Source organism: Cydia fagiglandana, chromosome 4 (assembly GCF_963556715.1).
Source record: "Cydia fagiglandana chromosome 4, ilCydFagi1.1, whole genome shotgun sequence".
Lineage (NCBI taxonomy): Eukaryota > Metazoa > Arthropoda > Insecta > Lepidoptera > Tortricidae > Cydia > Cydia fagiglandana.
This window is the reverse complement of record NC_085935.1, coordinates 14,367,866-14,384,373: the sequence shown is the minus strand read 5'-3', so window position 1 is coordinate 14,384,373 and position 16,508 is coordinate 14,367,866. Positions and strand designations below refer to the sequence as shown.

The 16,508-nt window shown below is 36.2% G+C and overlaps 2 protein-coding genes across 3 annotated transcripts; one reads left to right on the top strand and one right to left on the bottom strand.

The window, feature by feature from the left end:
- Positions 1–2,354: 2,354 nt before the first annotated feature.
- LOC134663817 (uncharacterized) lies at positions 2,355–8,415 on the bottom strand. 2 transcript variants are annotated; one of them, XM_063520327.1, is made up of 2 exons: positions 8,283–8,415; positions 2,355–4,025 (listed from the first exon to the last, which is right to left on the bottom strand). In XM_063520327.1, exons 1-2 carry the CDS (start codon positions 8,332–8,334, stop codon positions 2,791–2,793), a joined length of 1,287 nt encoding a protein of 428 aa, XP_063376397.1. In that variant the 5' UTR covers positions 8,335–8,415; the 3' UTR covers positions 2,355–2,790. The 2 variants fall into 2 exon arrangements, with proteins under 2 accessions (XP_063376397.1, XP_063376398.1); XM_063520328.1 differs by lacking the exon at positions 8,283–8,415 and adding an exon at positions 4,755–5,033.
- A 999-nt stretch (positions 8,416–9,414) lies between these two features.
- LOC134663816 (activating signal cointegrator 1 complex subunit 1-like) lies at positions 9,415–15,878 on the top strand. The gene is made up of 7 exons (XM_063520326.1): positions 9,415–9,629; positions 10,028–10,127; positions 10,606–10,738; positions 11,222–11,350; positions 11,835–11,995; positions 12,574–12,746; positions 15,581–15,878. The coding sequence occupies exons 1-7, from the start codon at positions 9,515–9,517 to the stop codon at positions 15,838–15,840; spliced, it is 1,071 nt and encodes a 356-aa protein (XP_063376396.1). The 5' UTR covers positions 9,415–9,514; the 3' UTR covers positions 15,841–15,878.
- Positions 15,879–16,508: the final 630 nt, after the last annotated feature.

Here is a 16,508-nt window from a genome sequence, read left to right as displayed (position 1 = left end):
GGCATCATACGTGAGCTGTTTTTCCATTTTGATTTCTTGTGAAACCGTAAAATATAGCTGCTTAATGTAATATAATCATAATATAATTAATATTTATCTGGCCACAGAAGAGCCAAAATAGTGTGTAATGTGGAGTCTTGCAAGTTCGCGCTTCGCGTCTCCTTTGACGCGGGCCGAAATACCGACAAAAAACGGAGAACAAGGCGCGAAGACGTGAACAATCTGCGTAATCGACGCCACACTTGCGTTCGCGGCTTCGCCCGCGATTCACGCGCATAGTCTGGAGGAGGCTTTAAACGCTCACGCCATAGACTTATAATATATAAAGACGGTGTCTCAGCGAGCTGTCACTGTTGCCACTTTTGTTTAGTGTACGATTAACAATGAGGCCCACGTTGCTGTAGCCATGTCGATAAAGTCATATCGATAAACTATCGACATTTCTTGCAATTTTAATTTTACTTCAAAGGCTTAACGATACCTAAAATGACCAAAAACGCTTTTATTCTTTATTGTGGTTATCAGATCACAATTTTATAGTCACGCCCCAGCAGGGAACCAAGGGAAAGTTCAGATATTTAATTAAAATACATAAATACCTCCTAAAATAGGTGTTCCGCAATAATTGAATTATATTATAATATATTCATTATCCATTAGCATTTCAATTATGTTTATGTTTAACGAAGATATTGAAGCTTCACTTAATCGCTATTTCGTTCCGCTGTGTAGCGTTTATCGATATATAATATGATTAAAATCGACTTTTCACATCCCTAAAAGAGCACACATATACGCTTTTACGCACACATACACAGCCTGGGCGCATCAAGAAAGGCAACACTTGATTTGAAGTCCACCTTGTCAACAGTATGGTTATCCTTTTTTGGCTGGGTAAAAACACTAAAAACTGTAATAAAAAGGTACCGTGGTGAACGCATGTGAATTCTAAACGCAAATCCAAAAGGACGTAACTCCACAAAAAAATAACTACTAGGGTCATCTAGTGAACTGAGAGCAAATTAAATAGCTACAAAATTTATTTGACAATCCGCCTCTATACACTATCCTCTGATACCCAAAGAGAATATAACCACTACGTTTCTGATACCTACAGAGTATGGAAGATATATGGAAGTTAGAGGTACTACTACAGAGCCTGTACATTTACTGCAAATACAAATTGGTTAGGCTGCTTATAATAGGGACCGTGGCGCGTTGGGAGGGTCTGCCATCTTGTGGCCTGAATCGGAAACATGTGCATTGTGCACATGCAAGTACATTGCCAAATCAAGTGCTACCCAGTGCTACCATCAACCGTTCTCGTCGGTACGTTTTCTTGTGCATACTCGTAGTAAGTTCTGCCGTCTTGTGCGCTACATCGGAAGCATAAATAACACATTTACGCCTCGCGCCAAAACTGACGGCACCTATGCTGCCCCCTATAGTTCATGCACGGGGCCTTTCCCAAGTCACCGTACCCAAGCTGTGATGTGAAAAATAGGTGGGATTCACACTCGATACGGCAAAGGTGTGCGAGTGACAAAGCGCTAGAACGTCATGCATAGGCTATCTCGCTCGCATGCCCTGCGGGCCTACCGCGAACACCGAAGTTCACAAATTGCGGGCATCTTTGTCTTTTACTCCAATTAAGGTGTAATTAGAGTGACAGGGAAAGATATATCCGCAATTTGCGAACTTCGGTATTCGCGGTAGGCCGCGGATGATCAGCAGATTTCGCAACTTTTCGCAATCATACATAACGATATTATAGTAAGACTAGTATGATATGTAAGTACATTTTCCTCAAAGGAAAGGAAACCTGGTTTTATATTTCGCTAAGGATAGAGTTACCGTTGACGTCATGATTATTTCCTGTGGTCGTGATCATGATATACTAATGTATTAAAATTGTTAAATATGAAACGGGGTCACAGAATAAGTAATAGTATTATCATAACGGGGTCGTCTCGCTACTAGCCGACCATAGGCCAAATCGCCATCTATACGAGAATGACTTTCTTGATTTCCGGGGCACGTTTTTTTCTTAGATTTTATTCATCTTATACGAAGTTATACCTATATGTCTTTGATACCACGGAATAAGATTAACAATTTTATTGTAGGTATACATAATTTATGCGCTTGGTCGTACCTTCTACTCCTAGTACTAACAGTTTAATATTGAACTGGGTCATAGGGGAATCCATTGTTCTATTATAGTTACGACTAGGTATCATTATTCTATCGAGGCTCTAGTGAATTTGAGCTACTGGAGTTTTACCTACTTACCTACACAATTAAGTCGTAGCTGCATGTACCTAGATGATATAGTAAGGAATAAAATTAAAAATACCTATTTTTGATGAAACAAGTAATATTTTTAAACAACGAATATAATTTACATCTACAATACATAGATCATTTATAGCAGCCTGTAACTGCACACTCATAGTGGTATTATTTAGTTTTGTTTATAAGTTATGAGATATTTTACTACCTACAGTCAAGTTCATAAATATGTATACATTTTTTCACCTTATTGTAATGGATTAAGGTGAAGAATTGTATACATATTTATGAAATCGACTATACATATTATATATGTCTTCAAACTAGTGTATGATACCTCTATCAAGAAAGGACACGGTTCAAATTACTATCAGTGCAATCACATCACAAGTAAACTTAATACCTATAAATAAAGTTTAACACCTAATACAATAATATCACATTTTTGGAAATGTTCGTTTTCACTAGGAAATAGTATGCTAAAACTAATAATATGTATCATAAAAATGCAAATAAAATTATCAACATAAGGACAGTCACTGGGAAAAAAATATATACAGACATTCTTGGGTGACAAACTGAAGTCAAAATAGATGAATCATCAGCATAAGATAATCCATCCTTTGTAGGTACTTCTACAATTACTAGTTCATCACTAAAAAATCCTATGTCAAATATACACTCAGTTTTATTAATACATACCTTTGATTCTGACATATTAGTATACAGAAAAGTGGGTTTGTAGATATCAAAAATCACATGAATATTATTTTTAACAAAGTCATTGTCACTATAGAATATATAATAGTAATATCCATCTAATAGTATATCATGGGTAACTTTTAAAGTAGTAGCTTTCCCAAAGTACTTTGTACTGTTACAAACAGCTTGGTATGGCAGTTCACGGTTGATAATAATGTTATTATCATAACACTCATGTAGACTTATTTCAAAGCTAGAAACAGACTTATCTTGCTGCCCATCAGTGCTGTTGAATGCATTTCCACCGTGATGAATCCCAGCATCAAGGACAGTTTTCGGCTGATGAACTGGCTTTGTATTCCTTTTAAATCGTAAACTATTTAACATTGTCATGTTATCATGTTCTAGATTACCTTGAACACTATCAGTCTTATTTATATTTTTTATTGCTTTGTTTTCTTTCCCCTGGTTGCTGTTATTTTTTATTGGCACAGGATCTTTTGGGTGATCCTTTTTTTCACCAGGATTTGCTAAGGTGACTATCACATGCTCCTGATTGTCAATGTGAGGAGCATCTTTCTTGTATTTATTCCCTTCTAGAATACCACATGTATTTAGTATATTATCACCTTTCACAACTAATATTTTAGATCCCTCATACCTGGAACATGCTTCAAGTTCAACGGAAGCTCCTTTGAAGAGGTAAAACCCCCAGTACTCCAGAGTATCATCGGGAAGAGTCAATGATTTCTTAAGTCTTATGTGTTTCTTATTTTCTAAGGACAGGGCAGGTTTGCCAGTCATTTGGAATGCATTAAATGTGGTGTTCATTTTTAAGGAATGTGTTTTACAAAACACTGATGATTGTCCTTTGTGAATCTGGATGACATCTGAATCTGATATCTTATACATAACATCAGCATATCTCATATTTCTTAAATAAAGTGGTATGATTATAAGGATTGTAGGCAAAACTGTAGTCAGAAGACAAAATGTGACAACTCTGCAGGATCCATGCATTTTACTGCCACCTGTAAACAACAAATAAATATTTATTATTTATTATTAACTCTTAAATGGAACAAAATTAGTTATGTTTAGCATAGGCAGGTATGTATTAGTAAAAACACAGTGCTGAAATGTCAGCACTGGTATCAGGTCATCACGCTGAGATGTTGCAATAAAATTCAGTTTATGGTTTCAGGCCTTATTATGCAGAAGTGCACAAAAATGTATATTGCATTGCTATTCCGCTAAATGTTTTTGCTTGCAATAGAAAAACAGTGTGCAAGTAACCATAACAGGTTTGCATTAATATTGGGTAAGAATAACATTTATCTCTGGATCTCAAGATAAAGAAATATACAAAAAACGGTCTTTGAGAAAAACGCATTTAACCAATTTTCAAGACCAAAGTGATCCCATAGGAGCACCGTGAACAAAGTTTTGTATGGTGGTCTAAAAATTGAGGATTGATTCTACCATAAATCAAAATCAATAATCCTCTTAACAGGGTATTAAGATAGTCCCCAACAGGAATAATAAATAAAATAACAGCCTTATTTGGTAGTTACACTTAGTGTTCCTAGATATGAATGATAATAGCAAACATTTGTGAGTGGTGTTAGAAATTGAGGTTGAGTTTGGACTACGATCAATGGGATTTAATATTCATTTATGGGATATCGCCCAATATTAATTACACATAGCAAAAGTAACAATAAATAGTGAGTGATAATACTAAACATAAATTTACTTACTATAACTCCCTGCTAATCCAATGCTAGAATATTTTTGCCAGGACAGCCTATATACCTGTATTCTAGTTGATCATCTTATCTTTATCTTAAACAATGAAGTAATGAGATTGATCATCGTCTTCCGGTAACTTTTGACTGATTACAGTAATAAAACCTAAACATTTTGTAAATAATACTTTATATAATAAAACTTGAATAGAAAAGAACTGTCATTACTTGTCGTTTACCAACACCAATGACTATTAATTTTGAATCGTTATCAACTTTTTATTTGTACAACTCTGTCGGAAACATGGACTTATAAGATGGACTGCACTGTCACTTTTTTTGCCATACTAAATTGAACTTTATCACCGAGCTAGAAAGACGTTCGTACCAGACTAGAGAAAACGGTCCACTTGAGATAGCAAAGGTGGGTCGCGGTGTCTCACTCGCACGTGTTGCCAATGTTAAAAATATACCATTGTGGTAGTATTTATATCAATATACTACTCAAATTAAATAACTTCTTATATTATTTAAATGCTATATTCAGAGTAAGGTTCTGATATCTTTTAAGAAATTTGTAAATAAGTATGATGTCAATATTATTACCTGATTTAACCAAGCATGTGGACAACAAAAAAAAACCTTTTATTTTGGTGTGGTAGACATTGTAGAAACTTTGAATGTTAATTGGTATCCCTATCGTCATGACATGTTATCAAAACACGTGAATGCAAAATTTCCTAAAAATGGTGAATAAATGTTGTCTTAAAGGTTGTGGGAGTGAAAGAATTTCTAATTGTGGAATATTGTTTCACCAGGAAGCCACAATTATTACATTTTGCGATAAAAATACAAGACAACATTGTCAAACTCATTAGGGTGACTATGACGTCGGCACGATGAGAATCAGTGTTACACAATTTTTATTAGGTACTTAAGTAAGTTTATATAAATAGGTATGTATTTATTTCGGCATGTTTAAATTGGTGAAATGAGAGCCAATACAGAATAAATAATTGCCAAAATTGAAATCCAAAGTCCTTAAACATTACAGACACATTTATGCATTGTTATAATAATAATAAACACATTGATAATAAAAGAAAAATAGAACTTTATCGTAATTTACTGACTTTTGGGACGATACCAGAAACGTTACTGGGAATTTACCCTCTTTGGAAAATTTACTAAGAACGGCACATCACTAATTTCTTTACATTTCACGACTCTTCTCTTTTCGCACAGGTGGCCTAGCACCGTGAACACTGAAGTTCGCAAATTACGGGCATCTTTCTCTTTTACTCCTATAAAGGAGTAATTACAGTAACAGAGAAAGATGCTCGCAATTTGCAAACTTCGATGTCTATGGTCCAGTGACAAGCGTCCTAGTTAAAAACGATAGCAAGCGGGCGTAGCGGACCCACGCGACCCTCAGGCAGTTACGAATTTGCCCTAAGACCGAGTAGGCCCGGGCCTAGGGCGGCCAGCGGCCAGATATTTTGGACGGCAGTCTATATGATGGGTGCTGAGAAAGGGGGGGCGGCTAGAGCTTGCTATGTTGGGCTTGGGGCCTAAGGCGGCAAATACTGTATGTAATTCCTCCACTGTCCTGAGAGCCGACCCCGTTGCGTCTTTGTCGCACTTGTAAATTCGTACGTAAGTGTGACAGAGAGGCAACACGTCGAACATGGTTCACAGTAGACCCTCTGGTTCTGTCAGCATATTTGTCTCTCTATCTCTCTCACTCATACCTGTGTTCTTGACAGACGTTACGGCGGACCACCTTCCTGACGATCGACCATGTTCGTGGTCCAGTACCTACGCCTACTAGTAACAGCTTTTCTTCTTCACTTGGTCCCTCAATACTGAGGATCGTGACATCATATCCTTCTGTTGAAGACCAGGTTCCTCCATAGGGTTCTCTTCCTCGCCAAGCGCATGGCCTCGTGCAGTTTTAACACCTGACCACCACCTTAGGTACTTAATTTAGAACAACTAAATTAAGGACCTAAGGTTGTGTGAAGCGTTTTACAGAAGAAAAAAAAACTATATCCATCCCTTTTTAGGCGAAAAGACAGTATGATTTCTATTACTAATATAACTATGCACGATTAAGAAAAGATCCTGGTCAAACTATATATTTAAATGTTATCCTAATATCCCACATACATAAGACGTATGGTCACCCTAATTAGAAAGAGATACAACGGCCCACCTTGACTATCTCATGTGGACACACTTTTTGGCCAATGTCCGCCATCCAGTTATGTTTAATGTCCATGGTCGGAAAACGCAAATATTGATATTGCAAAATGCAGTTTTTTTGTTGAAGTTTTGACACTTCTTGACAGCTAAAATAATAAAGCCGAGGTTACACTGGTACTTTGCACGATTTTTTTACAGTCGGACTAAGAAAAGTCTGCAGCGGTTTGATAACCCACGCAGTGCAAGTGTTATTTATACGTCATAATTTCATAGACATTTTACGTTTAAAATAACACTTGCACTGCGTGGGCCATCAAATCTGCTGCAGACTTTTCTTGGTCTGACTCTACTCAACTAGCTACCGAGATACAGAGGATAATGGATGTAAATGTAACTGTTTATAAATTCTCTAGCATAGCAACCTTGTCAGTAAAAACAGGTAAATTAAATTGAAATAAATTAAGCTACATGAGTTAACTTTCCATATAAAATTTTAATTTCGCGCCTTTGCCTTTCTACCGACAAGATGGGTGTGTTTCGGTATATTTGTAAGTACGCAAGGAATAGTTAAAATGTTGTTTTAATTTGTTGACAATTAATTCAATTAAAAAAAACAACACTTAAAGCTAAACTATGATAAATATGATAATCATCAAGAGTTAGTTAGAGATATTATTATACCATAATAATAATTAAGTATCTAAATTACTATGCTTTCGATATATTTTGTTTATAACTTTCAGTCACACGTGCACTTTGCAGTATTACAGCTAAAGTAGGTCGATTACAATATGACAAATTATAATATAGCAATCTTATTCTCAGCAAAATAGTCATTTACAGTACCTACATATGTGGCCTATTTTATAAAGCTACAAGTTACAATTTACAAGCGGAAGTCTCGTTCTAATACATAGGGTTAGAAAGAGACTTCCGCTTGTAAATTGTAACTTGTAGCTTTATAAAATAGGCCAATGGTGGTACTTTACCGCCCCAGGTCGGTATTAAGGGCCATATTGTACTGTATAACGTTGTACAATACACGTGCGAAAACGTGTGTTCGGCCGTGTTTCAATTTATCGCCACTCCTTGCGAATTTCCTACTTTTCGCACTTGTATCGTAATGTACTATTGTAAGTACCTACCTATACCTGACTACCTCATTTAATTTATCGTAGTACCTACTTAACCAAATTTTTTTATTTATTTATGTATTTGTAAATTGCCTACCCATTACTATTTACAATTAAAACCTTAACATTAACAGTGAACATTAACATGCTACTCATTATTTATAACAAAAAATATGATAAAACCCGTGATAAATAGACTTACCATTTTCTCTATTTTGTATCGCAGCGTATTGATATTCATAGTTATGATACATTTTTGACCACTTAATTACACCATCAAAAATAAATCGATGTAGTGACAGTTAAATAAGTGATTAACATAGAAATATAAATTGGTAGAGGTACGTTTAAGAGTAGATATTAAACAGTTATAACTCATATCCAACAAGATACGCTGGTTACAAATCGGTTTATCTTATCATACTGACTTGAGACTTGTTAAATAATAAATATACATTAGTAGCGAAGTAAAACTCGTCAGAACCAGATTTGTTACGTCTTATGCGCCGTGCCCGTCCGCCGTGATATTTCATGTTTACATGTATCATTAAATTTCTGCTTTTAAAATGAATCTGGCTACTTTTATTAGGTATATAAACATAATAGGTCACGACTGATGACACGACTCGCTGTTCAAACTAAATGGCTCCTCTACACGATGGGCCAACGCCGGCCACTCCAAGGGACGCAAGGGAGCAAGTGATATTGCTATCTCATTCTACCGCATGGCTGCGTCCCTTGGAGTGGCCGGCGTTGGTCCATCGTGTAGAGGAGCCATAAAGTAAGCTATTATAGCCATAACACACTATCGCACTGTACCGCGACCTTGGTGCGGTGTGTAGTGTGTAATGGCATTTTGGACGAATGGTGATCGCATATCGCATGCCTTTGCATTTGCTTTGCATGCGCTTTTCCGTTCTAATAGCTACAACATACTACCGCACCAAATTCACGGTGAGGTGCGGTAGTATGTTACGGTATTTAATAACCTAAGGCCAAGAGCGCACTACGATTTTTGTCGCGCGATAATTTTGTCGCAGAAATGCAACGTATGTGATTATATGTCGGTAAGCGCACAGACGACAAGAAAATATGTATTACAGCGCGATTTTAAAATCGTGTTGCAAAAATTTAAATCGCAGTGCGCGCAGGCTCTAAAGCCCGCTCCACAGTCGCGTTCGCGGCTTCCGGTTTTTTTTTGGTGTACGATTGTACCGATTGTACGATTACCCTAGCCTTAAGGATTTACTTACAATTTTAATTTCTGAACGCAAATACTATGTCAATTTGACAGATTTGACAGAATCAATTACAACACCCGTCAATACATGAATTAAATTGAAAATTTATAAAGCCTGAAAGTGTTTATTTCTGCGCAAGTGCGCACAAAAAAGTACAATAAAACAACAATTCACTATTCATGAAATAAATATAATGTCTTACAATGTTCTAAAACCGGAGCTGGTGTGGATAGACGGAAGGTGTTACAGGAACACTGACACATTTGTTGATACAAGTACTTTTCAAGAACATGATTTATATGAAAACGGTAATAAAACTTACGGTATTATACCAAGTGTATTATTATAGCAAGGAACTAAGTTACATTCTCAAACCTAGGCGTAAATAAATAGCTGGCTTGTGGTATTGTAGTTCCAAATTTAGTTTCTGTTTTTTCAAATTTTTTTTTGACTTGTGTGTGATGCTTTTGTTTTTATTAATTTAGGAAAATTTGCAGTATATTTGTATCAAAGCCTTCCTACTTTACTGTCTGTGACAAAACAGTAGGTATAGTACTTGTTGTTTGCACAGCACACTATGGCAGCTTGAGTTAAGCATTTTTAAGCCTACAAGAACCCCATCCCCTGTCAGCAAACACATTAAATAAACATAAGTTACAAACATGGAATAAATAAATTGATAAATAATTGCCTTTTTTTATTTCAGATACTATTTACAAGGACAGTGAGGAGAATGATGAAGATGATAATATGGAAGTAGTGGAGCTGGATGACTCTAGATATAGTACAAGTTTCCATGTTTCTAAGTGAGTATTAAGATTAGTGTTAGATTAGGGCAGCGGTCGACAACTTTTTAACAGCCAAGGGCCACATAGTAGTTAACAAAGTTGACACGGACCGCACTTTGTTAATATTTATGACTTTATCAGACATTGTTCTTCAATATTACATACAATATAGCCAGGTAGGCTCGCAGGCCACAAGTGAGAGGTTTGGTGGGCCGCCTGTTGCCAACTGCTGATCAAGGCCAATCTAAACTCATTCATTAACATCAAAATTTAAGGGCATAGCTCTTGTTGCAATATATGCCAGTTTTTGCGGTCCTCGGCCAAATAAACTAAAATTGACAATGTGATTAGATTGGCCTAGGTCAGGGGTCAGCAAAACTTTGACACAAAATAGCCAACTAAATTGAAATTTTAAACTCACTGTACCGTTATGAAAGTGATACTTATGTAACCAATGGGTAGGTATATTTAATTTTTCATTGTATCTTATTCACAGACATTACCTTGGTTCAATAATTGGGAGGAAAGGATATACAAAAAGCAGAATTGAACATGAGACTAAAACAGAAATCAAAATACCAAGGCAAGGCAAAGATGGAGACATCACTATTCTTGGACCTAGTGCTACTGTAAGGTTTTAAAACTAACTAAGTTGAGAACATTCAGAAGGGGCATATAATTTACATATTTACATATATATTTATTATGTATGTGTTTTCCTTTTTTTAGATGAACACCCTAAAAAAAAGAGTGTATTGTTTTCAGTGTTCATGTTTGTATGTATATATTTATTTTACAAATTAGATCTCGCATTTTTGTAAATTAAATGAATACTTGCCTCTTTTCTGTCATATTACATTTGGACAGTTCTAGGTATGTTCAAAGTTCTTTTTTTCTCTGACCATAATTAGGATTTATTATTTATACTAATTTGTATATATATGTTTACTTACATACACAATCCTAATTTAATGACAGCAATGACAGCTGTTCACTATAAATTATGTGATTTAGGTAATAATAGAATAAAAATAACAGACAAACAATTATGTTTTATACTTTTGTAATTATTTTATAGTGAACTTCTAAGTAGAAGATAATATTTGTTTCAGAGTGTGAAGACTGCCAGACGGCGAATTAATATGATAGTGTTGTCATCCCGAATGAAACAGAAGCCCACTCATTTCATATCAATACCTATGAATAAGCCGGATATTGTGAATAGATTCATACAATTTAAGGTAATTCTGCTAATTCATCAATATAAATAGGTATCTTTAGTTAGATCTCGTTTTTTTTACGTGTGTTATCAACATGAAAACAATTTAAAAGGGATTTATCCTGAAAAATCTCATTCCCCTGGCCAGCCATAAAGCAGAATCTCCTGGGAATTTGCGAATATGTATGGACATATTCGCAAAATGGTTTATTAGCATCTCATTTTTTGGTGACTGTGTAACCCGTGCCAAGTTCCATCTACAACCAAAACTGTTTAGCAGAATGTCCTGGGAATATGCGAATATGTATAGCCAGGTGAATGAGATTGTTGAGGAATGAAGACCCAAAAATTGGCTTCAGTTTTATAGGCACATTATTAATAGTTTTTTTTATTTATAAGAGTGGCTGGGCTGTTACCGTGCGCGTCAAATGACGTCTTCAATGGTCAAAGGATTAATAAATAAAGGGTTGTTTTTTTTTATTAAACCACATAACTATTATTTTCAGGAACTTGTTCTCCGCGAGTGCCCAAGCCGCGGGGTAGAGGAGTCCATCTTTATCCAGCCTAACAAAGTACATTTAACAATGGGAGTTATGTGCTTGATGGATAGTGAGGAGAGGACTTTTGCTTCTAAACTTCTTACAGACGCCAAGGAGAAAGTTATAATGTTAGTTTCATTTTAGGCTTTTTATACATGGATGCTGATAAGCAATAATGTGTCAACCCACATTAATTTTTCAAGATCAAGATGTCAACTCAAAAAATTGACGCTTAAAGTTGACATTTCATTGCAAAATGCATGTGGGATGACTCATTTTTGCTAAACACCATCCACATTTGGTAATATCCAAATTTTGCGTACAGTACTTTATTTGTTATAATATCATGTTATTACGCTGTCACTGCGGGGTTGCGTAATACATCGCCATCATGTGTTTTGTAGTTTCTGGTTTTAAAATAGAGACTGTTCGGAAAGAGGAGAGTCGTGGAACGTATTGGGCCCCATACATTATACGACTCCTCTCTTTCCGCACAAACTCTTTATTGTTTGTAATATGTATGCTAGTTTTTAGGGTAATTATCTATGGGCTACTGGTTGCCTGAAATAAAGTTTTTCATTTAATTTCATTACAAAACTAAAGGTCATTAAAACTGCAAAAAACAAATAGAGTAACTTTTGCACTTGTAATAATAATATGGATTTATAAATGGGTTACAACCTAAATGAATACACCTATCTTTCAGGCCTCTTCTCCAAGGACACTTGCCTTTAAAAATCAGAGTAAAGGGTTTGTCCTATATGAATGATGACCCTAAAGAGATAAATGTTCTCTACGCTAATGTTGAAGAATTCGAGTCTACGTCTGGTGTCCTCCAACAACTAGCTAATGAAGTGGTAGCTTACTTCAGTCGGGAAGGTAAATATAAAGGAGGCAGGTTTTATAAATTATAATGTTACAATTTTATAGGTGTACTGTAAACTGGCGATTGACCAATATATATTAATGGCCTGTGCACACCGGCTGCGTGTGCGTGACGTGCACGTGCGCGTGCGGCGTTGTAGTATACAGATCCTTACGAGAGGCCGCACACCGCTTGCGTGACGTGTGCGTGTGCGGCTCCAACATTTTAGCGTACGCACACGCGCATGTCACGCACACGCAAGCCGGTGTGGCTCGGCCTTAACCTTTTGGCCGCCGGACCTAGTCCGCAAAGACGCTCACTCACACGCCAGAGCAAATTTTAAGTAAACAACTAATAAAAAGTTTAGGGATTGCAAATAGTGATATCGATATTTACAATATTTAATAAAAATCTTTTTAATTTAGCTTTGTTCTTATCCTGTTTTAATTTCATTCCAAATTGCCAAAATTAAACATATGTTTTACACCCGAAAATGTTTAAAATATAGGGATTTAACATAAAAAACAACCACTAAACAATGTCGATTCAAGACGTGATATCGCCGCACTAGGCTGTACGAGAAGTCTTTTATACAAGACAACGGCGCCCATGGACTGCCCGCAGTGCAGACCGACAAGGACTGTTTCCGCGCGGATCAATTAATAATAGTCTCTAGGTCAACGGCGTAAGCGCTTGTCGGTACGTAAACTTTATTGGCGTAACGTTAAAGCTGCGCATCATGTGTCGATAAAGTCAATATACCGGAACTGTTTTAGTGAAAATTACACGTGGGTTGAATTTTTTATGAGTGAAGATATTATTCCGGAATTAGAATCTATCATTATAATTTCAGTTTGGTTTACATTAATCTATAGGTAAACTCTTATCAAAAAAACGTTCAACGACTTGTTATAAAAAAATTACACATTAACTTCAATGTTATAACAATAAAAGTAAAGTCTGATAAACAGGTATGTCCCTGTACCACACTTGTGCGAAGCGGTCGCTGCGGTGTATCCCTTCCCACTAAGCTATAAAATAACATCAATTATTTTTTTTATTTATCTCTTCTGCAATTAAATAGTCCACAATCTACAATGGCAAATTTACTTGTCTGACTCTACTTTATAGAGCTAAAGAAGCTACCTGAACTTTAAATATAGTTATGCCTATCTGACTCTCGTTCTACGTATTCTAGTAAGTAGTTACCTACTATTCGTTGAAAAAAATTGGCGATTAACAAGTGTTCAAATACTTAGATAAAAACATATTTCTGACTTTATATTTACTTTAAAAATTCCCATATCGAGTTAACATTCCCATCCCTAGCTGTCTTTTATACAAGACAACGGCGACGAGGAACATGAAAAATGTTGAAAATTGGAGCAATTTTTTTAAATGCCTTATTATAAAAGAAGGGATTTATATAGCGGCTTAAAAAGCAAATAAATGAAAAAACAAAGACTTTAAATATGAACACGAGTGTAAATGAAATTGCAATTGTTATTATTTTCACATTAACTCAGTGGTTGAATTTGTGTCTTGTATACAAGACGACGGCGCCAGCGTATCGTTCTATCGTTGTCTTCTATACCGGACAACGGCGGTCAAAGGGTTAAAGCTGGTCAAGCAAATGATGTCAGTAGAAAAAGGCACCAAATTCAAATTTTCTATGGGACGATAACCCTTCGCGCCTACATTTTTTTAAATTTGCCGCTGTTTTCTACTGACATGATTTGCTTGACCATCTATATATTAAGTACATACCAAATTAAATTTCACCTCGACACTGCATTCAAGTGGGTGTAGTTTGCTGCGCGAAAAATTTAGTTTGTTACGTATCATAAAAACTAAATTAATAAGTAACTTTTTAATGTGGCGCATCTTAGAGTCTGTGCGGAAAGAAATGGATCATAAAATGTACCTATTGGTTCCCTTAGGCCTCATCGCACGAGAGTTTATAGTACATTGTGTTTTTCATCACACTTGCGATACAAAAATTAAGTATAAAGACAAAAAACTGTTAATTATGGCACTAGAAACTTCATAACTCCCTAGGGAGAACGCTTTTCCTATAACTCCCGCTAAACCTGCGTGCAATTCCACATTTACTCAGCGAGTGTGACGAAAAAGTAGTTTAACCCTTTATAAGGCAGAGGCGATATATCGACCACATACGCTCAATCAGAAATTCAACCATACTGTTTTAATAATAGGGCTCAAAATCGTTTGCATTAATTGAATATTCAACTTGCTTTTAAAATAGATTTTTGAAATGTAGGCTTCTGATAGCTGCAACAAATTCTGCGATAGCACGTCCCTGTCAACGGGCCTTATAAAGGGTTAAAGTATCGCGTTAAAAGCAATCGTCGATAGTTCTGTACGCTAAATTCGATTTAACGGCCATCGCTCGAAGTCGAAAATCGAACAACGATAAAAAAGGGCTACCGCGATTGTGCGAATAAATACACGGGTATTCATTTGTGTCATTCAGCCGCTTTTTAATGCGCATTGTAAAAACGCTCGTGCTAATGAGGATAATATTCCACGACTCTTCTCTTTCCGCACAGACTCTAAATAACGGTGATTACTGATTATAGAAAAATTTTCTTTAACTTTGTTTTTTTATACCTTTAAATATTGTATTACTTGCTGAGGTGCAAAGTTGTACGCCCACGAGACCATAGGTAGTCATTGGCCCCCTGTGCCTCGATGGCAACACCTCGCTACGCTCAAGATTCTAAATTGGAATTACTCGCTGCGCTCGTGGTCCTATTTACATTATTTTGCTTGCTTGCAAATTGGTATTGACAGCAGAAACCAACTATGATCTCTAATTCTTGTCTAGGTTTAATGAAGAAAGAAGACTGGGATCCAGTTAATGTAAAACTACACGTAACATTGCTCAATTCGAAGTACAGAAATGGATCCTCTCAAGACCTCGGTTCTTCAAGGAAAAGAGAATCCTTCGATGGGTCGGAGATACTTAGGAAATTCGGTGATTACGAATTTGGTGTAATGGAGTTGAGTGAAATACATTTATCACAACGACATGCTCTCGGACCTGACGGGTATTATCAGCCCACTTTTGTTATATCTGTACCATAATTTAATGTAATAAATGAAATAAACGATTTTGTAAATAATTCTGTTTTTCTTGTTCTTCTTCAGTCGTTACCTCAATGCTGACGATCCTGACATCATGTCTTTATGTTGAAGACCAAATTTTCTCTGGTGGCAAACTCCTCGCCAGGCACATGTCCTCGTGCAGTTTCATTCTTGTTAATAGGATCCAATAGGTACAATAAAACCCTCTCTATAGCATATTAACTATTGTAAGTACCGTTGAAATAGCTCGAATATTTATAGAAGTCAGACCGAGAAAAGTCTGCAGCGATCTTAAAACGCTGGCTATAGTTACCATTTCACACTGGCAACACAGCACTGAGCTGGCAGTTTTTACCCCAAAAATAAAAAAATGATACGTTACATAAAAGTCAATGTGTTATATAATGAGAGTAGGTCTCGCGCTATTTCTTTTGTCACAGGTAGGCCACGCGTATAAAATTTCGAATAATAATTGTACCCGTACCCCGATAATGACCCCGACTTTGTGCTCTATGCATGACATGACATTAAATCGTAGTATGGACGGACGATTGTAGGTTATCTGTTTTCTGCGTCTTAAAAGTAGATCCGAGACCGTATTGCGCATGTGCGTGGTGCGTGGAAATTGTGTGTAAACAAAATAACCGGAAAAAGATTCATTTCGGTAG